We start from the raw sequence: 24,818 nt of genomic DNA, 5'->3' as shown, positions 1-24,818 counted from the left end.
GAAAATGTCATCGCTAATCCGTCGCAATATGCGAGGGAGTTGCGATGTTTTTGCGAGGATGTTTTGCGGAGTCGCAAATCTGTCGTAAATCCGTCGCAAATTTGCGAGGGATTTCGCCGTCGCAAATTTTGCGAGGGAATTGCAAGTACCCTCGCTAAACTAGCAAACTACTCGCAAATCCATCGCAAATTTGCGAGGGCATTTTGCCATCGCAGATTTCCCTCACAAATCGACTGTTTTCTTGTAGTGAAAAAAGGTTTGTAAGCATAATACATATTTGTTCCAGTTTTACATCCATCTGTTCTTAAATATATATTATAGTAATGATTAATGACTTAATGAGACTAATTAACATGTAAAATATAACTAAAATGTCTTTAAAAGTTAAAAGGGATTTTGAGATTTAATTTGACATTATTGTGACCAATCACGAAAACATATCAATATTATATATAGATGATTTGGTTTTCTAAAATTTGATTTTTTCGTCTTTTTTTTCTATATGGAAGGATGGAGGCATGGTGCACAAGAATAGCATAAGTGTGGTAAAAATTAAAGGGTGAATTAAGGAACCTTGCATTAAGAATTAAAGTCTGAACGAACTAAAACATATTGTGTCTGAGATATTAAATTCACACGTAGAGATTTTATTTAAAATAATAAAAGAACATATGTTATGTCTGAGATATTTAAATTAACATATGTTATGTCTGAGATGTTAAATTCACAAGTAAATATTTTATAAAAGTGTATCGGCCAAGTGACGAAAAGTCAACCTCAACCACGTATATGGACCCATTCTTCTTTTGTCTGCTACTTAAAGTTATTTAACAGAGAGTTTTTCTTCTTCGTATGAGTTTAAATTAGCATGATCAACAAATATCCGAAAATAAAATGGAAGCAAAGAAAAACAAATAAAAAAATTTTGCGACGATGATGAAGAGGAGGAGTGTACCTCACGGCAACGCATTCTTGTATTTCATACAACTTTTTTCGTTGATCCCTTCCATTGCAAGCTACGATTCTACATTGTCACAAGCTAGAGTACTACTACCTATGAGGATCACAGAGAAAGAGACCATAGTGTCCCCTGGAGATGTATTCGAGCTTGGTTTCTTCAAACCTGCAAAGAGATTTCAAGAAAGAGATCGTTGGTATCTCGGAATATGGTATAAGAGATTCGAGAGGACAGTCGTCGTATGGGTTGCCAACAGAGACAATCCTCTCTCCAGTTCCATCGGAACCCTCAAAGTCGCGAATAGTACGATTGTCCTCGTCGATCAATCAGGCGAGGTTGCGTGGACGACGAATCTGACAAATAATCTGACCGAAGACCAACCCTTGTATGCAGAGCTTCTCAACAATGGTAACTTCGTGCTGAGATACTCCTCAAACAGTTATCCATATCCGTGGCAGAGCTTTGATTTCCCGACGGATACTCTACTCCCTGGAATGAAGTTAGGTTGGGACCGCAGAACGAACATCACCAGAACACTACGGTCCTGGAAGAGCGCAGATGATCCTTCAAATGGAGACTTTATCTATAAGATTGAAATTCGAAAGCTTCCAGAGAGTTTCATATTCAAAAAAAATTCGCCAGTCTACCGAAGTGGCCCGTGGAATAAAGTCAGTCTGAGTGGGTCATCGACAGCTACCCAAGTATCGCCTTATGCTACAATCAATCTTACAGAGACTAGCGAAGAGGTTACATATTCGTTCGACATCATTAATAATAGCTTCTACTCTGTACTGAGAATGAGCCACGTCGGATCCTTGCGACGTTGGGTGTGGACGCCAACAGCGCAAAAATGGACGGTGCAATGGGAGGCACCAGAAGACCAATGTGATAGCTACAGTAAATGTGGGCCTAACAGTTATTGTGACATCACCACAATGTCGAAATGTAACTGTATCCAAGGGTTTCGGCCTAGAGACCAAGAGGCATGGGAGTTTAAAGATGTGACAGGTGGGTGCGTGAGGATGTCAAACCTGAGCTGCGTTGAAGATAGTACTTTTCTCCCGCTTATAAAAATGAAGTTGCCAGATACTAAGACCACTGTTGTGGACACTATAATTGGGATAGAAGAATGTAGGGAGAGGTGTCTTACGACTTGTAATTGCACGGCGTTTGCTAATACCGACATGCGCAATGGTGGGTGGGGTTGCGTGACTTGGACAGGTGACTTGGTTGATCTTCGGAGTTACAGCCGGGAGGGTCAAGATTTGTATGTCAAGCTAGCAGCTGTTGCTGATCTCGGTTAGTTCGGATCCAAAATCTCTATATAAGTTTTGTTATTATCCTATTATCTTGGGATAAAATTTTGACAAGACTTGTTTGTTCAGGGGAAAAGAGAAAAGCGAATAAGAAAACGATCATTGGATTAACGGTAGGAGGATGTTTGTTACTTGTTTTAAGTTTCATCATTCTTTGTTTCTGGATGAGAAGAAAGAACCTTGCAGCTGCTAATGGTATTCTTATACATTAATTCTTTACTCTTTTTTTTTTTTTTTTCAATCTATTTATCTCTCTCTAACTATCTTTGATATAACAATTAATGATGCCTTGATAATGGTTTTGTCAGAACTGAAACAAGTGTCACAAGAGACAAACCAAGATCTGATTATCAACACAGCCGAGGATTGGGGATCCAAACTCATGGATTTTGACGTTATTGCCGCGGCAACCAACAACTTTTCGGATGATAACAAGCTTGGAAAAGGTGGTTTCGGTATCGTTTACAAGGTAAGTTAAAATAATAATTAAAAGAGCACCCTGAATATAAATATATATATTGGCACTCAGGTCTACTAAATAATGTTTTTACTTATAAATTAATTACGTGGTAACAGGGACATTTAAGCCAGGGGCAAGAGATCGCGGTGAAACGATTGACCAAAATGACACCAAAAGGAGTAGAGAGCTTCAACACTGAGATGAAGCTGATAGCAATGCTACAACACACAAACCTCATAAGACTTGTGGGGTTTTGCTCTAACAAAGACGAGAAAATCGTAGTATATGAGTATCTTCAAAACTCAAGCCTCGACACGTATCTCTTCGGTAAAGGGCCTTTGCTTTTTTACAAAAAATTTAGAGTTGATCTCAATAATGTCACTGAAATATGATTTGATTGTGATTCTTTGGCAGATACAACCCGAGGCTCCGTTCTGAATTGGGAGCAGAGATTCGACATCACCGTTGGTATTGTCCGAGGGCTTGTTTATCTCCACCAAGATTCTCGGTTTAGGATCATTCACTTAGATCTAAAACCGGGAAATATATTGCTGGACAAAGACATGACTCCAAAGATCTCGGACTTCGGAACGGCAAGGATGCTTGGAGGAGGAGATGAGACTGAAGCTCATGTGACGAGTTTGAGTGGAACATAGTGAGAAATGATAATTTTTGAAAAAACAAAGATCGATTGGTGAGTGAGATATATATATATATATATATATATATATATATATATATATTTAATTAACTAACAACGGTTTACTAAATTTGTCAAGCAGCGGTTACGTTGCCCCAGAATTCAGAAACTACGGGACAATATCAGTGAAATCGGATGTTTTCAGCTTCGGGGTCATGCTTCTTGAGATGATCAGTGGCAAGAAGAATCTCGATTTCTTTAATCTGAACGACGGAAACACTCTTCTCAACCACGTACGTATGTAATAAGTTTTCTTATATTTGTTTTCTTTCTTTCTTTTAAGATTTAAACTTTTTAAATTATATATAAATGGCAGATATGGTATCACTGGAACGAAGGGAACGGGCTAGAGATCGTTGATCCGACAATCAAAGACTCATCATCGTCGTCCGTATTTCGATCACAACAAGTTTTGCGATGCATCCAGGTCGGCTTGCTTTGTGTTCAATACCTACCAGAGGACAGGCCAACGATGTCTACGGTGGGTCTGATGCTCGCAAGGGAAACAGAGGCAATACCTCAGCCTAAATCACCGGTGGAGATTGGGTCTTCGTCCAGAGGAGGACTACAAGAGAGCATATCCGGAACAGTTCCTGAAACGACCATGACCATTGAGGGTCGCTAAATGGTAAAAGATGTATGAAATCCACTTATATTAAATTAGTTTCTGCTTTGTTCGTTTAAATATTTACACGTATCAGTTATCACACACAACACTTATTATTACTTTCTAATTGAATTTCTATGGATTGTGTCCACTTTTATGACTTTCTTGAAAATAAATATATGTATATATATTCTTAATGCTCTATTTTGGTTTTTTCATCTAATGCTCTGTTTTGGATTTCCGGTGATGATATAAAAAATGGTTTTGGTTCATTGGTTTGTTTTGAAACATGGTATTGAATGAAACGCAACAGTGGGAGCCTCCTTTGTTAATTTTTTATTCAAAGTGTGGGGTTTTGATAATGCGCACTTTGCCATAGCCAGAGATGTTTGGTTTTAAATAATGCAGGTTTTGTGTTTGACTGACAAAAATGCCTGAGCGAGACGTTGTTGCTTGTCCTGCGGGAAATGTTGCAAAACGGAAAGAGCGAGAGAGAGAGGTTCTCTCATGTTTAAAAGTCGAAACCCAGAACATTGAAAGCTACACAAACATAACATCGAATTTAAGTTACTTGGAACCATCCTAAAATTCTAATTATCAAAAGCTTTAAGTTACTTGGAACCATCCTAAAATTCTAATCATCAAAAGCTTCTCTCTCAACACTCAGAAAAATAAAATAAAAAACCCAAAAGAGGTACAATTATTCCTTATTGTTTCCATAAAAACGAGTGGGAAAACGAAAAAAAAACTGTGAGGAACAATTTCTACTACAAGCCAAAAAAAGTAGCGACTACTCTCACTCACAATCAGACCCAAGAACCTGCTTTTTTATTTCACTAACCTTGGTCTTGAGTTCGTCTCTGTTCCTCTGCAAAATAAAAGTGAATGTTTTTAACGAAAACACCCTGAATTTTTTAAGTTTTACACTCAGTTGATTTATCAAGCTTGCTTACCTTAAATAGCAGGTAACGGGTAGTGAACCAGAGTGTGTATCCTAGACCAACCACTTCCATTAGTTTAGGAAACTGTAACATTCAATATGAAAGGGTTAGTAATACAAAAATATATTAAATACCATTTCCTCCCGGGCTAGAGAGTAAGTAGTACTAACCAGAGGGATTGATTCGAGTGAACTGACGATTGCAGATGTTAAGTAGAGAGCAACGACTGCACCACTCCCATAAAGCAAGATTGAATATGTTTTGTCTGAGTCCACCAGCTAAATTGACAAATCACAACATCAGTCACTTGTAACGTTTCAGATATTCATGTTGATGAATAAAAACTTCTATAGGAATAAATGTTCTTTTAAGCATTTACATAATCATATACATTAAAATAACATTCCTGGTAAAGAAAGATACCTTAATGTCGTTGAAGAACTCTAGGGCTTGAGTTTGGTGCTCGTCTTCAGCTTGAGCTTCACTAGTCGAGTTTATCTCTTCTACAGCTACATCATCACCAAACTCATTGACTCCTCCTCCTCCTCCTCCTCCAGTTGATGTTTCTTCAGAGACTGTTTCTCCTGGAAACTTTCTACTACAACGCATCAACGTGCCTAGCCAGTGGAAACACAAGATAACATCAGCGCAAAACCAAATTTAACAAATCCAATTCAAAAAAAAAAAAATCGAAATGATGATAATGTTAATTGCTTATCAAATTGGGGGGTTTTTGAACAATCCAATAACGCAATACAAGAGACATGGAAGAGAGAAAGAGGGAGAGAGAGAGAGCCAATGAGTGAATCATACAGCAAACAAAAAAAAAAAAAAAAACAGGAACCTAGGAGGGTTTCACAGTTGTCGTACGGGTACGGGACTGGAGAAGGACAGAGGCAACGTTTCGCCGGAGAGGAAGAGAGATTCCATGAACAGCGAGATATCCATGGCGGTTGATGCTCGAAGTCGAAGGGAGACGAGTGATGATGGTAGATGACGAGCTGGTACAGACCTCCATCTTCGTACGGAAAGAGAAGCGTCACTTCGGCTTCTCAAATCTGTCCTGTGATGTGTTTTTTTCTAGGGTTTCTCTATTGGGCCATGATTTTTACATGGGTTGGGTCGGCCCAAATATATTTAAATTAAAAAAAAAAAAAAAAAAAAAAAATACTTCACAAAAGGTTTTCGTTATAAAGAAGTAGTACTGTATAATTTGATTTACTTTTCTTTTTTATCGTCAATTTCTTTTCTTTTGCGGACAAAAAAATAACAACAAGATACAGATGAATCTTCTTCTTCTTATTCTTCTTAATATCCCCAGTCCAGGGAGAGAGATAGTATAGATCCTACTTTAAAGCAATCCATAGATAGAGCAGCCTTATAAGTAAAGCACTACTTTACTATTCTCACCAACAACTATTACAAGGACATCAAACTAATGCTAAATTACCGGACTTGCAATTAGATTGATATTTGGCGCGTAAAAATGCTTCAGAGGTTGTTTTAGTTAACGGTCACTTAAAACCCCTACAAGTCTACTGCAATTAATTTGGACCACCAAACTATATAATACAGCAGAGGGACCCCATCAATGACAATGTCCATGTCACAACGATCTTGTTTTATAACCCCCATTTGCGAATCTGGTGTTAAGAAAGAAACATAGACGACATAAAGAGGCGACTGTAAAGCCATGGACCACCACCAAGACTATAGCCGACAGAACGTAAGTGAATTATATATAATTACATGTAGACAAATTAAATGCTTGTAATGTAGTAACCATTCATCATCATGGAAAGAAAAGCCGTTAGCTACTGATCGTTTTACAAGTATTTATTGTAGGAGGAGAGGAGACTCTTATTGTCCAAAGAAGAAGAGAGGATTCGGGATGAGCTTGAGACGGAAATCGAAAGAAATTTGGAAGGGGAATTCAAGGATGGGATCTATAACCTAGCACTTAAGCTGCGCCGACTGTATGAACAAAGACGGGAAAGAGAAACGTCCCTCCATGTTTCAGCGAGGAAGAGCAAGCGAGTATTGGAGGTGAACATAAGTATAAAGATGGAAGGAGGTACCAAGATAGAGATCACTGAGAGGAAGAAGGAAGTAGACAACGAAAAGACAAAGAAAACAGAGAATTTGGACAAGAGAAAGAAGTTTGCAGCAACTGGTGAAGATAAAACAGGAAAGGACAAGATGACGAATCGAACCAGGGCACATGAACTCAGATGGAAATGGTAAAGAGATTGATTGGCCCTGCCTATTTGCTGGTATTTATGTTTTTTTTTTTTTTTTGGAACTTTGTTTCTTCTGCAAATCCTATTTAATATACGATTGAAATAAGAGTGATGCTTGCTATCCCATAGAGCAGTGCAATGGAGATAGGAAGAGTAACAACAAAATCATCTTTTTTATTACAACCATATACTAAAATCTAACAAAATTATCAAAACATAATAAACTTTATCTCCTAGAATCCAATTAGTTTTTTTTATTAGCAATAATATGATTAGGAGAACATTTAGCAAAGGAATGATATTTGGTAATATTAAGACATGGTAACTGATTGAGAATGAGAGAATCAAATAATTTAGTTTGCAACAAAAAAAAAAAAAAAGGCTACTGTGATCAAGAATGCACCAGGGTATATATCACACCGACTGTAAGGCACCGGCTTGCAATGTATCTTGTAGAGATGTAACAGCGCCTTCATAGTTCAAGAAACCCATGAACCAAAACTCATGGTCGTCGACCGAGATTACCTGGATGTACTTTTCTGCGGGATTGACTATGCTTGTCGACGGGTTAACCGATTTAAGCTGATGTAATGGGATCACTACCTGTTTAACAAGAAGAAGATATAAGTAACAATAATAATAAGTGTTATCATAGTCTGCACAAGAAAGTAATCACAGAATCTAACGTTATTCAGCTTAAGTTGCTGCTATCATCTATGAGGTCTCATTCTAGTCGCTCTTAATCTTGATGGATCATAATGAGGTAGCGTGAATGCCACATAGGCTATGGAACACACACACACACACACAAAAAAAAGACACTTTCATAACTAGAATATTCTGAAAATTACCTTATAATAGCTCCATTCAGTTTGGCCAGAATTTTTATAAGAGAGAGGGTTATCGCTACAGTAGGCAAGTTTAGCAGTAGAAATATAAAGAACACCCATGACTGGACCAGCTGAGGTAGACAAGTAGCAAGCATATGAGTTTTGCAGCTGCTCCTCTGGAACTGTTTCAAAGGTTTGCCTGAAGATCTTCTCATACCCTCCTTCGGCCAGAACCTTTGTACTCTGTGCAATTCTTCCCATTGCAGCATCAGCAAAACTCGGAGCAGTTTTCACTGATTTATTATAGTGGACACCAATGATTTAGTAGTTAGACAGACCAACCATACATCATCAAATCACACAGAAGATACATAAACAAGAGAAACTAAAACTCATACTACAACAACTACAATGTAGCATGAAAATCATCCAGCTGATAATTCAATCGAACCCTATAAAAATGTCTCAGGGCTAACGAACGAACGAACAATGCAAACCATATAGATAAGAAGGGAAACTCACGGTGTTGCCACGTGTTTCCGGCAAGGCTCTCGGCCTTCATAGCTGCTTCTCCAACCTTCCTTCCCCATCTCCCAAGCACACCTTTCACAGATTCCATAGTTTCTGATCCGGTTTCCAAAAAACAGTTACACATCTCTCATAGGCAAAAAGGCACAGAACAAAATTTGAGATACAGATACCGTTTCTAAAACACCTTTCAACGAGGCATCCGAAGTTTCAGCGGGAGCACGAGCGACGTAAGGATTAGATCCCGCTGACGAGACGGTCTTCTGATCCGGTGCAGGAGATTCAGAAACCAAATCTGGATTCCAATGAACCGATTTCCTCGATCCGGAAGCTGTTCGTGTCGGCGGTACGGCTTGATCGGCGCCTTTCGTCTCGATTTTTTCAACATGTAGCGTTGATTCATCAGATAAAGAAATCACAGAACTCGCATCCTCGGCTCCTTTATCATCCACTGGCTTCAGATCAGCACTATGCGGTGGCTTTGGATTCTGATCATTCATTGGAACCTCCGATTTCACTGTCGTCTCTTTCGTCGGTTGCTCCATTCCCCTTCGATTTCCAAAGTTTTTTTTTTTTTTTTATGATCTTTTTTATTTGGGATGTGTGTGGGGTAGACTTTTTTTTATTTATCAATTAATTATAGTATTTTCGCTATAAGAACTTTAAAACAACAAAAAAAAAAGGTTTTATTATTGGACTTATAGATGAATAAAGGTCATTTATAGTGGTTGTGAATGTTTTTAGGAAGACTTGTAAAATTAAGAATCATTGGATGAATTTTGATTTTTAAAAACTTAAAAAATAAGTTTCTTCTTAAAGAAAATAAACTTTTATAAAAGAAATAGAACTTATGGAGAGAACATATGTCATGAACAAATAAATTTTCTTCTATTTAATTTTATTGTTTGTTCATAATATTTAATTATATATATATTTTTAAAAATCTTATGCTATTTAATTTTATTTTCAAATTTTCAAATAAATCTATTTAAATATATTGAGGATATTTTATATATAAATAAATTTCATTTGAAAAAAAAATAATCAAAGCTATAGGAATTTTAAAATCTAAATTTAAAAATTCTAAATACTATACTAAAATGAAGTGTTTGGTTAGTGGTTGAAAGAGTATGATACTAAGAAAATATCTGTTTGGCAAATATGATATATGATAGTAAAACTTTAAGAAAAAAAATAAGAAAATTTGTAGGCTTGTAAAAAAAAAAAAAAAAAAAAAATCAAATGAAGCTAAATTTTGAATCATGCGGGTCATTCAAAACGTACAATTCCCACATAAACTTTAAATATAGATTTGGACCTTGTATACGGGTATCAAATCCAAAGCCCATACCATATTTAACGCAATGTTAATTAGGATGAATTATCTAGAACTCGGTTTGGTTTTGGGTGGTTATATAGGTTGGCTTTATAATTTCGGTTTATAATGAAGATGGGATCCAACCAAACTTCCCCCAAATTTTAAAAAACTATTACTAGAAGTATGATTGAAAAATATTATAAGAGTTGGTATCTTATATAATATAAATGTCATAATCATTCACAGATAATATAGGTTGCTTGTTGTCTGCCTCGTCGTTAACCTTAGTGGGAACCAAGTATGGCGCGTGGTCTTGACTCTTGACGAAACAAAATAGTCTGTGATTTAAGATATCTCAAGTAATTTTTTTTTGATGTGTTAACTGCATTGCTACATAATATACCGTAAACCAAGATTGTTCCTTATTCTAATTAACACGACATGTCTTAACCCAATTAGAACTGCAATGTCTAGTCTCTTGTCAATCAACGTTGTGACATTGGCTCGATGAAAATATTACATTTTTACAATTCAATAGATCCGTACGTCAGATTTATATAAGCTTGATTTGTAGACGACTTAATTGAAGAAAACTTCAAATTCAAGAGACTTTTTTTTTTTTTTTTTTTTTGGCAAACCAAATTCAAGAGACTTGGTACTTGGTAGAGACTACTTATTCTGATACACTAATTCAAGAAATATCTATTAGCTATGTGTGCTTTGCATGATTTAAAGAGACCAAAGTATCAAATAATTAAATATAAATGCTTCTTAATTAGCTATGGGAGTATGGGTATATATTAAGAAGCCATTTAGCCTTAATGTCTCCACCACCAAGCAAAGACAAAGAGATCTTTCTCAGGTTTTCTATCTCTCTCGTCAAAACAAACGAAAGAAATTGAAAACAGAGAGAGATATATAAATGGCTCATAAGACATTGCAAGCTCTGATCTTTCTTGGTTTATTTGCCACCTCATGTCTCGCTCAAGCTCCGGCTCCGGCTCCAGCACCCATCACGCTTCTCCCGCCAGTAGAGTCTCCTTCTCCTGTTATTACACCAACTGCGCAGCCACCGTCTCCAGTTGCTTCACCACCGGTTCCAGTTGCTTCACCTCCGGTTCCAGTCAATGAACCCACTCCGGTTCCAACAACTCCACCCACCGTCTCACCACCGACCATATCTCCCACAACACCCCCTATGGCTTCTCCCCCGAAACCAGACGGTATGGCTCCAGGCCCATCAGGTCCAACACCAGCTCCTGCTCCAGGACCAGACGCACCGGAAGCTGACTCAGCATTGACTAACAAAGCTTTCCTTGTGAGCACGATCATTGCGGGAGCCTTGTATGCCGTCGTATTGGCTTAGAAACTGAGCTGCCTTGGGCATTACTCTATCTCTATCTCCCTCACCTTTTGGTTTTTCTTATTATGATTTTGTTTGAGAGATCTCCCCGTCTGTGTTTTCCTAAATTGATACATTTCTCTTCGTATTATCTTCCTCTTTGTTGTTGTTTTTCTTCCTTTGGGGTCTTCTTGAAATTTGTATTACTCTGATTGGGCCATGGGATTAACCTGAGGGGCAAAGCTTCTGATTGTAATTTTCTTCATTAACTTTTTATTTATTAATAAAATATCTTGTTTAATAATATAGTTGTTAATTTAGTATTTCTATATAAGTTAAGAGAATTGACTTTAAAACAAAAACAAAACAAAACATAAAACGAAATAAGGCTATATAGTACTGTAATAATGATAGTGATACTATAGGCATTAACGACCAAAAATAAAGCTCAAGTTTAACATTATCTATTGAAGCAGTGTTGCCCAAGAGAGTGAAGGCTATTTCATAACTGAATTTGCAGGGCCTTCATCCCTGTGTAACTTAGCCATGTGGGACAAATTTAAATTTGACATGTTATTTATGTTTCCATTTTTCATTTGGCGTTAATGTTTTTCTCTTCTTTTTTTTTCAACAACTTGTAGTATTATTGAAAAGGTTCAGTTAACGTTTTCCTTTTTTATTTTTGATAAAGACAGAAACATAACCATTCTCTTCTTAATAATACAAACAACATCCAGAGATAATGAAAATGAACATCTATGTTGTTGTTTTCTTGTGTTTTGGTGTGGCTAAATAGAGACTTTTTTCCTCGTTTTTTTGTTGTCGTTTTAACATTTACAAGACAATATGACCAAAAATTAAATTAAAAAATTAACAAGAAGATCAAAGTCGTCCACTCAACAAAAAATTCTTTGACTAGAAGAAACCAGCAGGTACACTAAACCGATCGACATTCGAAAATCTACCCGAAGAAAACCGAACAGCATCGCCGTAACCAATAACTAACCGATCGGTAAACCGAGCCGATTCGTATCTTTTTTCTCTCTTCCCAAACCCAACAATCGATTTCTCAATCTGCCCATAATTAGCATCTTCTAAATTACCAATGATACCCTTAACATCAAGAACCAAACCCCAGAACCCATCGATCCAACCTCTCTTCCAATTCCCATGACAGATTTCAGACAACCTCTCTTTACAACTCTCGAGCCGCTTCAAAGCACAGACAAACTCGATCGTAGCTCCGAAGCTCAAACTGTTGGACCGCTCTTTAAACTCGTTTAACCTCGTGTAAAGCTCGTTGATCGAAGACACGTAGTCTTCTCCGACCAAGTGAGTGATTTTGTCGGCTAGAGATTTGCCACCGGAGAAGGGTAGATCCGGGATTTTACATAATTCTTCTAGTAGACCAACGAGCGCATCCATCTCACGAAGCAAATCAGAGTTGGTGAGAGACGAAACCATTTCTTCGTATTCGTCTTTGTGAATTGTGCTCGATGTCGAAGATATGAAAAATCCCATGATTCTTGAAGTTGATAATAGATGCTCAAGATATAAAGCATACCTACAGACAAAAAAAAAACATAAAAATCCAAACTTTATGATAAAAATCGAATTTTTATTTATTTATAACTTTACCATCGGACCCAAGAAGAAAGCTCCCACATCAAAGGAGATTTCTCATCTCTAAAACCGGAAAGTTTCAGATAATTACGGCCACCGGAAGAAGGAAAAACAGAGAGCTGATCCTGGAGGATGAAGCGGCCGTGTTTGACGATGTGGTGGACGATGATCAAAGATTTGAGGGCTACGCAAGCATCTCCGGTAGTGTGAAGACGGTCCATGATGGATTCGACTGCGGAAGCAGCGGTGGCTCGTGAGCCAGTACCGGCGGAGAGTAGAACGGCGAGGTGACGATTTCCCGGCGGCGTTGAAGGGTCGTGAGTAGTGGCACGGAGGACAGAGAGATGGAAAGAGAGAGTTTTGCTTCTAGTGTTTGATGAGACGAAAGCAGCTTTGCTTTGGGATGCTTTGTCTTTGATTTTACCTATGAGATCTGCAAAACTTGTGATTCTTCCCATCGAATAAAAGCTTTGATGATGATGAATGATGACTTCTTTTGTGTTCTTCTTTTCAATTTGATGATGATGAGATAATATATAAATATAATGGTATACTATATGGTTTTGTAGGTCAAGAAAAGGAAACTATTTTTATTCTATGTAACCAACATGGGTCAAATAATCAATATAATGTTTATATATGGAGTGAACAGCGAATCACGCAAATTCAATCGTCGATGGTCTTTTTTTTTTTTTTTTTTTAAATGGAATATTATCGCTCGAATCTGATGATTTCCTCTTCGTATTCATTCACTCAGGTACCAGCGGCTACGTATATCAAATTATTGTAAAGGACAGATGATTATTATTACGAACACAATTCATATTCTTTCTCACCTGCGATTAAGAACATTAATACAATTAGTCAATTACTATAAGATACGTGACATATACAGAAGAAAGTTTCCGAAAACATCAATGCCTGTTGCGCAAAACCCTCTCGTTACGACTAAGTACTAACCCAATAAAAATGACATAAAGACTCAAATAATAATATCTTCGTTACTAACATTTGAATAGAAACAACACTCATTTGAGAAAATTAAATACTACTGCTTGTTTAGCGAGCTGCTAAACAAGCTTTTGGACTTTTCCTGTATAACAAAAGTAACTTTTCAGTTTTTACCACTCCAAACCCAACACACAAGGCTGACGACAAAACATAACGTCGACTCATTTCAACGGTTCGCCGTTAGATTGCTGTGATCTAACGGAACTCGAGTTTGACTTCGAAACGAACAAAGTCAAACCCGAACGATCCAACATCCCACCCGACCCGACCGTGTAACTGCTTTCCTCACCGCTCCCTCCCTTCCGCCGTCAAATCAACGTCGAAGCTTCTCGTTCGTTTCAGCCTACGTCCTTTCACCTCCATTATTCGCCTCTTCACATCATCCGGCAACCGCAGAGTAAACCTCTCAGCGCCGTCACCGAGTTGACCTATTGAATGACCCGTCGAATTCGATCTCGGAAACTTACCGACGAGGTGGTGACTCTTCGTTGCCTCAAGGGTCTCAACGTCAATCACGACATGGTCTCTCAATATCACCGCGCCACCGGAGTTATCCGACTTCGCCGTGAGATTAGATCTGCAAACAGGGCAAGTTGCGTGGGAGTAAAGCCAAGCGTCGATGCAATCGATGTGGAAGAGATGATTACAAATCGGAAGCAATCGCACCGTTTCACGATCTTCTAATTCGTTGAGGCAAATCGCACATTCCAATTCGTTGGATCCAAGTTTTGATTCTTTGACGGAGGAGTAAGCGAATACAGGGAAGCTTTCGACGACGGCGTCGTCAAGTCCGCCTCGCCGTGAACAGGTGTCGTTAGCGCGGCGGCGAGAATATCTGGTGGAGTATTCGGAGTTAGGGCGAGTGCAATGGCGGATATAGACGGAGAGTAATCCGATGAAGAAGAAGAGGGTGACGAGAACGGCGAAGACGGTGGTCTTCGACGGAGTTTGACCCGGTTGCTGCAACTCAGGCGGACTCGGTGAGAATGATTGAGCATTGGCTTTGCTCTGTAGGATGAATGCCACGTGGAATATAATCCAACGGTGAGGACTAAAACTGTTGACACGTATCATCGTTCATTCGAAACGACGTCGCGAGTAAGAATGTTTAGAAGGATACTAACGGCTGAGATTTGTCCACGTGAAATTTGATTTTCTGCTTGTAAATAAAATGAAAAAAATGTCTTTAGTAAGCTTTGTTATGTTTTAAGGTTATAAACGAAGATTGGGTTTATATATATACTTAGAGAGGATAAGCAAATAGTAATATTTTTGACTTTTAGATTAGCTTAAGAAAGGTTTATTAAAAAGGACAATTATGCAAAAAATCGTCAAATTGCTTGGGGTAGAGAGATATACATGTTAGTTGGTTACAATAAAAATACTAATATTGTAATTAGTCCATTTAGCTCCACTTGATTAAATGAAAAAGTCTAAATCAGATCAGCTAAACTGTGTGCTTGGATTATATATGTGTCAATCATGTTTATCCACATGTTCGTTGCATATACACAAATTCTTTGTCTCTTCGATAGGGTCAAATTAATCAATTCTTAAGAGGTCAGAATGTTTCGTCGTACAAATTTGCCTTTTCCTTGATGTCAGACAAGAAATTAACAAAAACAACAGACGCAGAATTAAAACAACAACACAAAGCGGGATAAGTGGTGTGTAATCCCCCTGGCAACAAAAGAAAAGATAGATATATTTATGGCCACACCAACAATACGAGTGATCGATCATAACAATTGCAGCTAGTAGTTTTGGTTGTTCCACCGTCTAGTCACATGTTATTTCTTTTTTTTTATCCACTACATTTCAAATTAATTTTAAATGTTTTCAATTAACTCAACACTCACTCTATTAGAATTAGTTGGCCGATACACACAACATTTTCTGTAAAACATAAATTTATATGCTAAAAAGTCTTAGTGCGAGTACGATAGACACAAGACTTGATAGGATAAATACGAATTGCACAATCTCGAGACTTGAACTTAATTATTATAATCCAAAGAGTTAAGAGACATATATATATATAGTATATATGACAATTTTAAAAATCTCTGAATTCTTTTTCATCAATATATTTTCAATGTGTTTGAGACTTTTGAGTATATCTTCAAAATGCATGTAGATGTACTCGAGCAAGGTAATTCATGATCCAAATTATATTTATACTAATAATATTTTTCAAGCTGATCCAGTAGCTGTGCAACAGTATATGTATTAAATGTCAAATACTCAAATGTAGGAAGCGTGTACGGGAGCGTCGAATTCCACATGTTCTTTTTAGTTTAACATATATCATACTAACAACTAAACAAGTAACAACTAATTTAACAAGACCAAACAAAAAAAACGAACATACAATTTAATAAAATATAAGAATAAATGGAGTAGGCAAAAAAAAAAAATAATAATAATAAATGGAGTAGGCCTATGATAACAAACTAGAGATTTTGTGGTCCATTATCTAAGACTGGTATCATAATGTAGTGTAGAGGCCCATCTCTTTATTCCCAAGTTGAGTTCTAATAACATCACTTTCTCCCATTTAGATAACGTTTCTTGAAATTGACCTCAAATGATATGAGTCTAAAGACGTTTCTTGAAAATTGAATATGTGATGGACCCAAAACCCTTTTTATATTGTTCTAGAAACATCAGTAATCACTATGGGATTGTCTGTTTGCGTCTGTATTTTCACTTAGAAGTTAGAATATTTTCCATGTAAAAACGCAAATGCATAATTATAAGGATTATTATAAAATACATATATCTATATCAAATCTATTGAGCCTTTCTATAACAGGCTTAACAGCTTCATTTTGACATATGTCTATATTTTTCGACTCTTTGTTTTTGATTTTATTTTTATTACTAGTTGTTTCAAACATAAAAAAAGAAAAAAAAAAAATCGTAGTCACAAGATTGATACGTAAATGTTATCCCGCTGTATTAATTCATTTTGTCATTTTGACGGTGCCGCTTGAGCCTATAGTTTTGGATGATTCAGTGAACCAAAACCCAAATTGTCAGTCTTTGTTCCCTCACCCGCAAAAGCCTTTTAATCCCACTCTTTCTGCATTGACAACACAATAACATATTAAATACTAATGTTTTAATATAAAGTATATATATATATATATATATATATATCAAAATTCAGATATGTGGGATTAAATTATGACATCTGTATAATTTTATATCTGATCCCATCGAATTTTCTTTTGATAAGGAAAACTACATTTGATTTAATTCATTAATAAACAAATCATGGTTTGTCATTATGTCATCAAATCTTCTGTGACGTATCTTATGACGTTTTACAGAGGATGTTGTAATTTAAAAATCTTCCTTTTAAAAGCCTCTTTCTTACGTATAATACTTTTCGCTGTTTAATAATTTCTCTGAATTGAAAATAAAATAAAATAAAAACACCCTACATAAATAAAATAAATTAGGTTCTGCATGCATAACCAAATTATATTATAAATAAACACATACGACGTCGTATCACAGATTCCGCTACAGAGCCGAGCTGAGCTATATGTAGCTCTGGTTCAAAACTTAACCTTAGTTACATTTTAACCACTTTAATCGTAACCCAAGTTTGGTTTATTTAAAGAAAGGGAAAGTGTGAAACCAACTTGTTCATATTGAAAACAAAGAACAAACCATTGCTCTCTCTCCCTCTCTCTGCTTCCTCTGTAAATAGATAACTAAAAGCTTTCACTCTGTTGGACTTTCTCAGTCCATATCTTCTCTGTTTCTCTAATTTGTTCCTCTAAAGTCCCTTCTTTCTTGTTTATGTGTTCAAGTAAAGAAGCTCAATCCATATCCATTTTTGTAAAGATTTGGACTTTTTTTTATTTTGGCTGTCACCATGAAGAGGCTAAGCAGCTCAGATTCAATGTGTGGTCTCATCTCCACTTCTACAGGTTCTTTACCATTTTGTTTCATTTCAGACAAACCTCATGTGATCCCTTTCTACTACTGTTTCTAATTTTATTTGGTTTTTCCAAAAAAAAAAAAAAAACAGATGAACAGAGTCCAAGAGGTTACGGAAGTAATTACCAATCTATGCTTGAAGGTTACGAGGAAGATGCTACACTAATCGAGGAATACTCCGGCAACCACAACCACCACATGGGTCTATCGGAAAAGAAGAGAAGACTGAGAGTTGACCAAGTCAAAGCTCTTGAGAAAAATTTCGAACTTGAGAACAAACTCGAACCTGAGAGGAAAACGAAACTAGCACAAGAGCTTGGACTCCAACCTCGTCAAGTAGCGGTTTGGTTTCAAAACCGTCGTGCACGGTGGAAAACAAAACAACTTGAGAAAGATTACGGCATTCTTAAGAGCCAATACGACTCTCTCCGCCACAATTTTGATTCTCTCCGCCGTGACAACGATTCTCTTCTCCAAGAGGTAAAAACCTAAAATCTTAAAAATTGAAACTTTAACAGTCCAAAAATTCAAAAAGGTTTGATTTTTTTTGAATTTTGTGATCGCAGATTAGTAAAATCAAAGCTACGATCAACGGAGAAGAAGATAACAACAAAGCTACGACTGAGAGTGTTAAGAGAGAAGAAGTAGTTTCATTGCCGGAGAGTTTTCACAAGACGGATTCGACTCCATCGTCTCCTCCGCAGTTTCTTGAACATTCAACCGGGTTTAACTACCGGCGAAGCTTCACCGACGACCTCCGTGACCTTTTACCGAATTCTACCGCAGTTGTTGGAGACGCTGGATACTCCGATAGCTGCGACTCAAGCGCAGTTCTAAACGAAGAAACAAGTTCGGACAACGGAAGATTAACGCCGCCGTCTACGGTTGCCGGCGGGAGTTTCTTACAGTTTGTGAAAACGGAACAAAGAGAGGATCACGACGATTTTCTAAGCGGTGAAGAAGCTTGTGGATTCTTCTCCGATGAACAACCACCGTCACTTCATTGGTACTCTGCTTCTGATCATTGGACTTAAGGAGAATCATTTGGGATGATCGAATCGAATCGTGCTCCGTGGGAACAGAGGGGGGCAAAAGTGAAAATAATCGATAAATAAAGGATTAAGGAGGAAGGGTTATTAAAATTAACTAACTCCGCGGGATTAAGGAGAAAGATAATTATTGCGCTTAAGATTGTAAATTTATTTTTATCTTTTACCTCTCGTTTCCATGGCTCTTCGTGTAATTTTAACGATGTTGAAAGGTGTTTTTATTTTTATTTTTACAGTAATAGGAATCAACTAGGGACACTCTCTGTCTCTGATATGAAAGCAATATAACTCTTAATACGTTTTTTTACTCCTCAAGTCCGAATTGTGTGTTTTTATTCCAAATAAACACATCAATTGACTCACACATCAATTGACTCATACATAAGTAATTTTGAAAAATTAGCTTCTTTTTTTTTGGTTTAACTGTTTCTGAAATGGGTGAAATGGTAACATCTATTCTTTCCTAATCCCACGACCACGACAACTCTAATTAATGTTACAAACTCGTCGATATACGTGAAAAGCTTTTGACGTCTATGAATTTTGCTTTTGGTAAAGAAAGTCAATAAAGGTGTTTTTTTTTCTAATACTAGTAAGGAAAAGGCGATAAATTAAGATATCATCATCATCATAGGCTTAAAAACATAGGATTGGCTTGTGAGATAAAAATGCTACTAGTAGTAGTAGTATATCATCATCAATCATCAAGGTGCTTTTGTTACCATGATTGTGCGTACACGTTTTGTTATTAAAGTGGGAAAGCATGGGGACATCGTTTTTAGTGAATGATGTAAAAAATTCATTCATTCTGACACTGTCAGAAACAGAAGCTTTTACCATTGTCACGGATCGTATCTGAAATTGAGGGGCATTCATATCACAATATGTCACCCAGTACCCTTTTTTTCTTTTTTATAATTTCCTTTGATCAAACTTATAATCATAATATTAATACTTGCTCCAATTGTTTAAAAATTATTTCTTCTTATATTTAAGGGTAAAATTATGCAAATTCATAGGCATTCAAAAAATAGAAAAATAGCAAATCACTTTTAATGTAGTTCTCTTATCACTAAGTTATCATTCAAGAATTTTGTTACTTTTAAAAATTAATGCAGATGAATTGTGTACAGTTCATATTTTTTTGTGTTTTTATAATAAATGCAATAGAAATATATGTAGATTTGGTCTGCAGCTTTTTTGATGTTGTTCACCTTTAATCTGCACTTGAACAGCCAAATATTTGATCTACTTTTATTCTGCTTGATCTGTTTGAACTACCTGGTCTGCTATTGCTATGTTTATTATGCTTACTTGAGGATCATAATAAAAAGTAAATAAAAAATATTATATTTTATTCTTTATATTGCCAACTCAGAAAATAAGGGAACTGCATTGTAATTTCCTTTCGTTACAGTAGGACCTACACACCCATGTGCTTGTGGGCCAATCAGAGAAGATGTCGTTTTCATCATTTGCCATTTGTCACTATTGCCAAAAATTATACAATAAAATAAATATGTTTTATAATATATAATATTCGACGGAGGAAGATAGACACGTGTACAGTGCTTTTCAATTTCTTAGCCCTCCGATTCGCGACATTTCACGGCTTCACAGCCGTCTATTTCCAACCCACCTCATCTGTATCTTCCACACGTTGCATGATGTGAGAGACTCGGTTTGGTCGGTTTAGATTTTGTCGGTTTACTTTTAAACTTAAGTGTGCGACTTTAGATGTTGCACATTAGCATACTTGCACATTAGTTTGATTAGTAGATTGTTTTAATTTTCTTGAATTTTATGTCTTCTATAACCTAGTTGTAGTAATCTACTACTAATGTACTACTACAGTTTTAATATTCCATTTGATTCCGGGCGGCGAACATTTCTGTTGTGTGCTTCACTTTCTCTTAGCAAATATCACAATTGTTTCTTTTTTAGAATCTTTGCAAATCCTTCAAATTATATAGTACTACTACTATTTTACACGTAAATTAAACAACTAAAACATCCCAATTAACTTTATTGTATACTTTTGAAATCATTAATGCTTTTTGTTGGTGGTTCGTGTCGTAGTATCCCTATATTAGTATAATATGAGCAAAGAAATATCATTTTCAAGTACATATATGTATTCAGCGAAGACAAAATCGTCGATGAAAAAATTGGTTTGTTGTACAATCAATACGAAGTTTATTATATATACGGTAGTTCAAAATTTGTTTAAAACATTTTCTTCAACATGTGTAGTATAAATGTATAATCATGAAAGTTATTTGATATTGGGATTAACTGGACTTAAACCAAAAGCATATATATGTTTCTTTATTGGTTGATCATGTTAGCTACAAGCCTACAAAGACTTTTAGTGTCCCTCTCTTTTAAACCCTAGACTACTTTTTTTGTGTATAATTCTATAGCGTAAGAATACAAATCGAGTTTTATTTTATAGCGAGAATATAACAAAATAATGTTTTTATTAGAATCTAGCTATTGTTAAATTAAGAAAGCATATACAGTATAATCATCTTTGTTAATCTCTCGATAGGTTATGTTTTTCAACACCCCGGGGCCCTCCTTGTAGAAGAAACTCATATATATGCTTTCTGATTGTGAAAGGCAGTTTTATTTTACGCAAATGGGGTTAACTTGTCATTAAACAACTACAAGGTGTGGTCATTTTTTAGAAACGTCCCTCTCAAGTCTTTATTCCTGGAAATTTTTATAATACTCTAAATTTGGAAATATTTAATTAGTTGATGTGATCATCAAAATAATTAGGATGTTTTATAAAATTTCACACTATATATAACAAAAATTGGTGAAAATATCACGTCAATGACATTGTTTCGATTTTTGGATTCTATTGAAAGTAAAAAATAGAAAAGGAGATTGTTAGTTAACATTTAAAACTTTTGTTAGGCTTCAAACGTATTAGGGATAGAACAACATGTCATTTGAAAACATGTCAAATTGAAGATATGAAAACTTCCATGTGTCTTATTTCTATAGTTCCTCATATATAAGCCATAACTTTATTTGTTAAGAAAGATGGTCACTCAAGCATTATAAATCACACACACTCTTAAGTCTTAACTAGTAGTTATTAACATTACGAAGCTATGCTCGGGGAAACTCGAATGACTCGACTAAAATACTCGCGATAAGTTTTGTAGGAAAATATGGATGATACAACAGAGAGGTAACTAAACTTAACAATATTAGACTAATGATACTACAGACTTGTGATAAATTACAAATGATATGGTAATTAGAAGAAAAAAAAGATTCGAATACGATTACTAAAAGGTATAAAACCCATTCATAGGAGACAGCTTATATATACGGCTCTCGCCGGCTTAAGCGAGCGACAGAGACAGAGAGAGCAATATGGCTTTTATCAAAACGACGACACTTTTGTTTTGTCTAAAGATGGTTTGACACGCGGCTATTAAACAGTGGTCCGAACTCCTAAACAATAGTTTGAGTCAGCAGCGGTGGAGCCTACTTTTTTTTCCCGCAGCTAATAAAAGTCAAATTATTCGGCGCCAATATGTTAAAAAAAAAATATTTTTTTCCCAGAAGAGAAAAAAAAAACACAAAACATTACTAATCGAGTCTTGACCGAACCTTTTGTTTTGTTATTTTCGTCTTTCTCCGACTCTGCTGTTGCTGGGACAGACAAAACAAAACGTAGAGAGTTATTGCAAGCTCGCTAAGTCAATGGCTATTAGCAAAAGAACACTCGTGTGTCTATATTTGAGTTGTTTGTAAAGCTTATTATCAAAAATTATAACCAAATAAAAATTGGGCGAATGTGATGTGTAAGAAATCCAAAACCTTGGCTACAAAATTAAAAGGAAATAAAATTATTAGAATGGGTGTTGTTATTTGTTAAATATGTTTGGCATATAATAAAGCGGCCCAATTGTTATATTTATTATTACTAGGCTGTTCAGCCCAAAGAAAGACCCATATGTAAGCAAAGCACATTACTACTTTTTCTTTTACATCCATATTAAACTGTATTAGGCTAATAATATAGGTGTATAAGATATTTTTGACTGTAAGAAAAAAAAGACTTTAGTAATGATAACAAACCTTTTACTTTTTCTCTCTTCATCACTAAGTACCTTCTTTTTATCTGGTAATGCAAAAGCTTTCCCAATCCACTTTGTGCCCAACACACACACACAAATCTGTTGACATTACAAAAGAACAATATCTACTTTGACACTACTAATAGGTTCTGCACTGATTTGGAGTCACACATTTTCCTTTTGCTCTTTATGTTTTTCTTTTCTCTATCTTTTCTTGGAAAATTCATTTTAATTGTTTAGTATTTTGTTGTCACAAGATTCAGATAAATTGGCCACAATTCTGCCACTAGTCAGTCAATCGAGTTGAATTTTCGAATATTCATAAGAAACAAACATATAAAAGCTTTAATATTCTCTCAGTTATTCGTGAGACGGGGATGTTGAAACGTTCCAACATATAAGACAAATAATCCATAGTTTTATATGGATACTCAAAAAATGAATTACTCATCTTTTTATGATTTTTTTTTTTTTTGGTTACTTGTGAGTTTATGTTTGTTTTTTAGCCCAACGGAATGTATTCATGTGATAGGTCACATAAAGAAAAAATAAAACTAAACATGTCCAAAATAGAGAGGTACATTTTGTAGCTAGCAAATAACGTTTCCTACCTAATAAAGCTTTTTAGCTAAAAATAAGGGCGACGTACCAATTGATCTACGAAAGCAAATGATACTATTAATTTAGACTTTTATATTTTTATTTTTATATATGCCATGTATCAAACAGGAACAAGACCGATTTAAATATATGAATATCGATACAGAATATAAAATAAATGTAAAATAGAGTTCAGACAACTAACATCTAACTACTACTATAATAAGTTAATGGAAATGTGCCCCACTCGTATTTTAAATTTGCAGATATGTAAAAGACAAAATATGTATATGACATTTTTCATTTATTCATCTTGGTTTAATATCTTTAGTTTTCTCATCGTTTTCATATCTAAGGTTTTTTACTTGTGTCAAAAACAATCAAAAGATTCGCTCATCTGAGTCGATAGATAATCACATAATAACTGTTATAGTTAAAGATTAAAACATAATAGCACCTAAAAATGCTATCAAGTTCAAGTATTGTTGTTACATGTCAAACTCGAGCACAAAAAAGATCGATTTCGTTATCATATTAATGTCCGCAACAAGACCCGAATAACACAATGAGCATGTCGCGTCGGTCCACCTCTAAAGTAAATTGTAGTACTAGATGTGATGATTACAACATTAGACCAATTTAGAACAAAATCCGAAAAAGCAAAAAAGACCACTATTAACCAGGGAGAAAGTCAACTATGAATATTGAATAACAACATAACATAAAAATTACACAGTTGTAAAATTTATTTCCGTATTTAAAAGTCGAAAGCAACATAACGAAAACAACCTTTTTTTCTTTTAACATCACAATTAGTCAATTACTATAGTCTTAATAACACCTTTTTTCCCCCTAGGATTCCTCTAAATAATTAAATTATAGATGTTGCTGCCGATTACCGACTCATCATCCTTGTGCTTCGACAGATACATTCACATATAACATAATCATAGTTAAAAAAAGAGGAATCATATACATATGAAAAAGGTTCTTAGACAAATAATCATGTGCTAATTAAGTTGCTTATTGCTGCCATCATTAATTTCTTCTACCAAACTTCATAATTTAAATGCACAAAACTAACCAAAAGAAACAAGCATTGAATTGTTCTATATTTAGAATTTGTATACATATATGGATGAGGAGAGACTAAATACAAGCAAACAATAATATTTCGTTCAAGTATGTACGTACGTACGTTACGGACCATGTGCTAAAACGACTATACATGTACACCT

The 24,818-nt window shown here is 35.6% G+C and overlaps 6 protein-coding genes and 2 pseudogenes across 7 annotated transcripts; 4 read left to right on the top strand and 4 right to left on the bottom strand.

Annotated features, from left to right (window-relative positions):
• The first annotated feature begins 933 nt into the window (after window positions 1-933).
• On the top strand, window positions 934-4,217 carry LOC104727504 (receptor-like serine/threonine-protein kinase SD1-8). The gene is made up of 7 exons (XM_087476547.1): window positions 934-2,257; window positions 2,344-2,469; window positions 2,583-2,743; window positions 2,851-3,061; window positions 3,149-3,389; window positions 3,517-3,667; window positions 3,751-4,217. Exons 1-7 carry the CDS (start codon window positions 934-936, stop codon window positions 4,057-4,059), a joined length of 2,523 nt encoding a protein of 840 aa, XP_087332673.1. The 3' UTR covers window positions 4,060-4,217.
• A 334-nt stretch (window positions 4,218-4,551) lies between these two features.
• LOC104720949 (protein CURVATURE THYLAKOID 1D, chloroplastic) lies at window positions 4,552-6,059 on the bottom strand. Its single transcript, XM_010438844.3, has 5 exons — window positions 5,853-6,059; window positions 5,406-5,599; window positions 5,153-5,260; window positions 4,995-5,066; window positions 4,552-4,909 (listed from the first exon to the last, which is right to left on the bottom strand). The coding sequence occupies exons 1-5, from the start codon at window positions 5,998-6,000 to the stop codon at window positions 4,838-4,840; spliced, it is 594 nt and encodes a 197-aa protein (XP_010437146.1). The 5' UTR covers window positions 6,001-6,059; the 3' UTR covers window positions 4,552-4,837.
• Window positions 6,060-6,581: 522 nt separating this feature from the next.
• On the top strand, window positions 6,582-7,348 carry LOC104720947 (uncharacterized). Its single transcript, XM_010438842.2, has 2 exons — window positions 6,582-6,708; window positions 6,828-7,348. The coding sequence occupies exons 1-2, from the start codon at window positions 6,676-6,678 to the stop codon at window positions 7,224-7,226; spliced, it is 432 nt and encodes a 143-aa protein (XP_010437144.1). The 5' UTR covers window positions 6,582-6,675; the 3' UTR covers window positions 7,227-7,348.
• Window positions 7,349-7,453: 105 nt separating this feature from the next.
• Window positions 7,454-9,334, bottom strand: LOC104720948 (GLABRA2 expression modulator). The gene is made up of 4 exons (XM_010438843.2): window positions 8,768-9,334; window positions 8,575-8,676; window positions 8,074-8,345; window positions 7,454-7,825 (listed from the first exon to the last, which is right to left on the bottom strand). Exons 1-4 carry the CDS (start codon window positions 9,123-9,125, stop codon window positions 7,637-7,639), a joined length of 921 nt encoding a protein of 306 aa, XP_010437145.1. The 5' UTR covers window positions 9,126-9,334; the 3' UTR covers window positions 7,454-7,636.
• A 1,380-nt stretch (window positions 9,335-10,714) lies between these two features.
• On the top strand, window positions 10,715-11,544 carry LOC104720945 (classical arabinogalactan protein 3 pseudogene; annotated as a pseudogene). Its single transcript, XR_015570897.1, has one exon. The product of XR_015570897.1 is annotated as a classical arabinogalactan protein 3 pseudogene (transcript).
• Window positions 11,545-12,087: 543 nt separating this feature from the next.
• Window positions 12,088-13,573, bottom strand: LOC109127209 (putative clathrin assembly protein At4g40080). The gene is made up of 2 exons (XM_087471586.1): window positions 12,879-13,573; window positions 12,088-12,804 (listed from the first exon to the last, which is right to left on the bottom strand). The coding sequence occupies exons 1-2, from the start codon at window positions 13,319-13,321 to the stop codon at window positions 12,156-12,158; spliced, it is 1,092 nt and encodes a 363-aa protein (XP_087327712.1). The 5' UTR covers window positions 13,322-13,573; the 3' UTR covers window positions 12,088-12,155.
• A 246-nt stretch (window positions 13,574-13,819) lies between these two features.
• Window positions 13,820-15,082, bottom strand: LOC104720944 (RING-H2 finger protein ATL32 pseudogene; annotated as a pseudogene).
• A 2,373-nt stretch (window positions 15,083-17,455) lies between these two features.
• LOC104720943 (homeobox-leucine zipper protein ATHB-16) lies at window positions 17,456-19,184 on the top strand. The gene is made up of 3 exons (XM_010438838.3): window positions 17,456-17,818; window positions 17,920-18,308; window positions 18,395-19,184. The coding sequence occupies exons 1-3, from the start codon at window positions 17,764-17,766 to the stop codon at window positions 18,860-18,862; spliced, it is 912 nt and encodes a 303-aa protein (XP_010437140.1). The 5' UTR covers window positions 17,456-17,763; the 3' UTR covers window positions 18,863-19,184.
• The last annotated feature ends 5,634 nt before the right edge of the window (window positions 19,185-24,818 follow it).

This window comes from Camelina sativa, chromosome 11 (assembly GCF_030686135.1).
Source record: "Camelina sativa cultivar CO46 ecotype springtype chromosome 11, ASM3068613v1".
NCBI lineage: Eukaryota > Viridiplantae > Streptophyta > Magnoliopsida > Brassicales > Brassicaceae > Camelina > Camelina sativa.
This window is presented reverse-complemented; position numbering and strand designations above follow the sequence as displayed.

Coding starts and splice junctions, on each gene's coding strand:
- LOC104727504 (XM_087476547.1), top strand. CDS start 934: ATGATGAAGAGGAGGAGTGTACCTCACGGCAACGCATTCTTGTATTTC. Junction 2,258..2,343: donor AGCAGCTGTTGCTGATCTCG/GTTAGTTCGGAT, acceptor TTGTTTGTTCAG/GGGAAAAGAGAAAAGCGAAT. Junction 2,470..2,582: donor GAACCTTGCAGCTGCTAATG/GTATTCTTATAC, acceptor TGGTTTTGTCAG/AACTGAAACAAGTGTCACAA.
- LOC104720949 (XM_010438844.3), bottom strand. CDS start 6,000: ATGGAGGTCTGTACCAGCTCGTCATCTACCATCATCACTCGTCTCCCT. Junction 5,600..5,852: donor CCTTCTCCAGTCCCGTACCC/GTACGACAACTG, acceptor TCCACTGGCTAG/GCACGTTGATGCGTTGTAGT. Junction 4,910..4,994: donor CCCGTTACCTGCTATTTAAG/GTAAGCAAGCTT, acceptor TTTATTTTGCAG/AGGAACAGAGACGAACTCAA.
- LOC104720947 (XM_010438842.2), top strand. CDS start 6,676: ATGGACCACCACCAAGACTATAGCCGACAGAAC. Junction 6,709..6,827: donor AAGACTATAGCCGACAGAAC/GTAAGTGAATTA, acceptor TATTTATTGTAG/GAGGAGAGGAGACTCTTATT.
- LOC104720948 (XM_010438843.2), bottom strand. CDS start 9,125: ATGGAGCAACCGACGAAAGAGACGACAGTGAAATCGGAGGTTCCAATG. Junction 8,677..8,767: donor TTCGGATGCCTCGTTGAAAG/GTGTTTTAGAAA, acceptor AAACCGGATCAG/AAACTATGGAATCTGTGAAA. Junction 8,346..8,574: donor CGGAAACACGTGGCAACACC/GTGAGTTTCCCT, acceptor ATAATAAATCAG/TGAAAACTGCTCCGAGTTTT.
- LOC109127209 (XM_087471586.1), bottom strand. CDS start 13,321: ATGGGAAGAATCACAAGTTTTGCAGATCTCATAGGTAAAATCAAAGAC. Junction 12,805..12,878: donor CTTTCTTCTTGGGTCCGATG/GTAAAGTTATAA, acceptor TTTTGTCTGTAG/GTATGCTTTATATCTTGAGC.
- LOC104720943 (XM_010438838.3), top strand. CDS start 17,764: ATGAAGAGGCTAAGCAGCTCAGATTCAATGTGTGGTCTCATCTCCACT. Junction 17,819..17,919: donor TCTCATCTCCACTTCTACAG/GTTCTTTACCAT, acceptor AAAAAAAAACAG/ATGAACAGAGTCCAAGAGGT. Junction 18,309..18,394: donor ACGATTCTCTTCTCCAAGAG/GTAAAAACCTAA, acceptor TTGTGATCGCAG/ATTAGTAAAATCAAAGCTAC.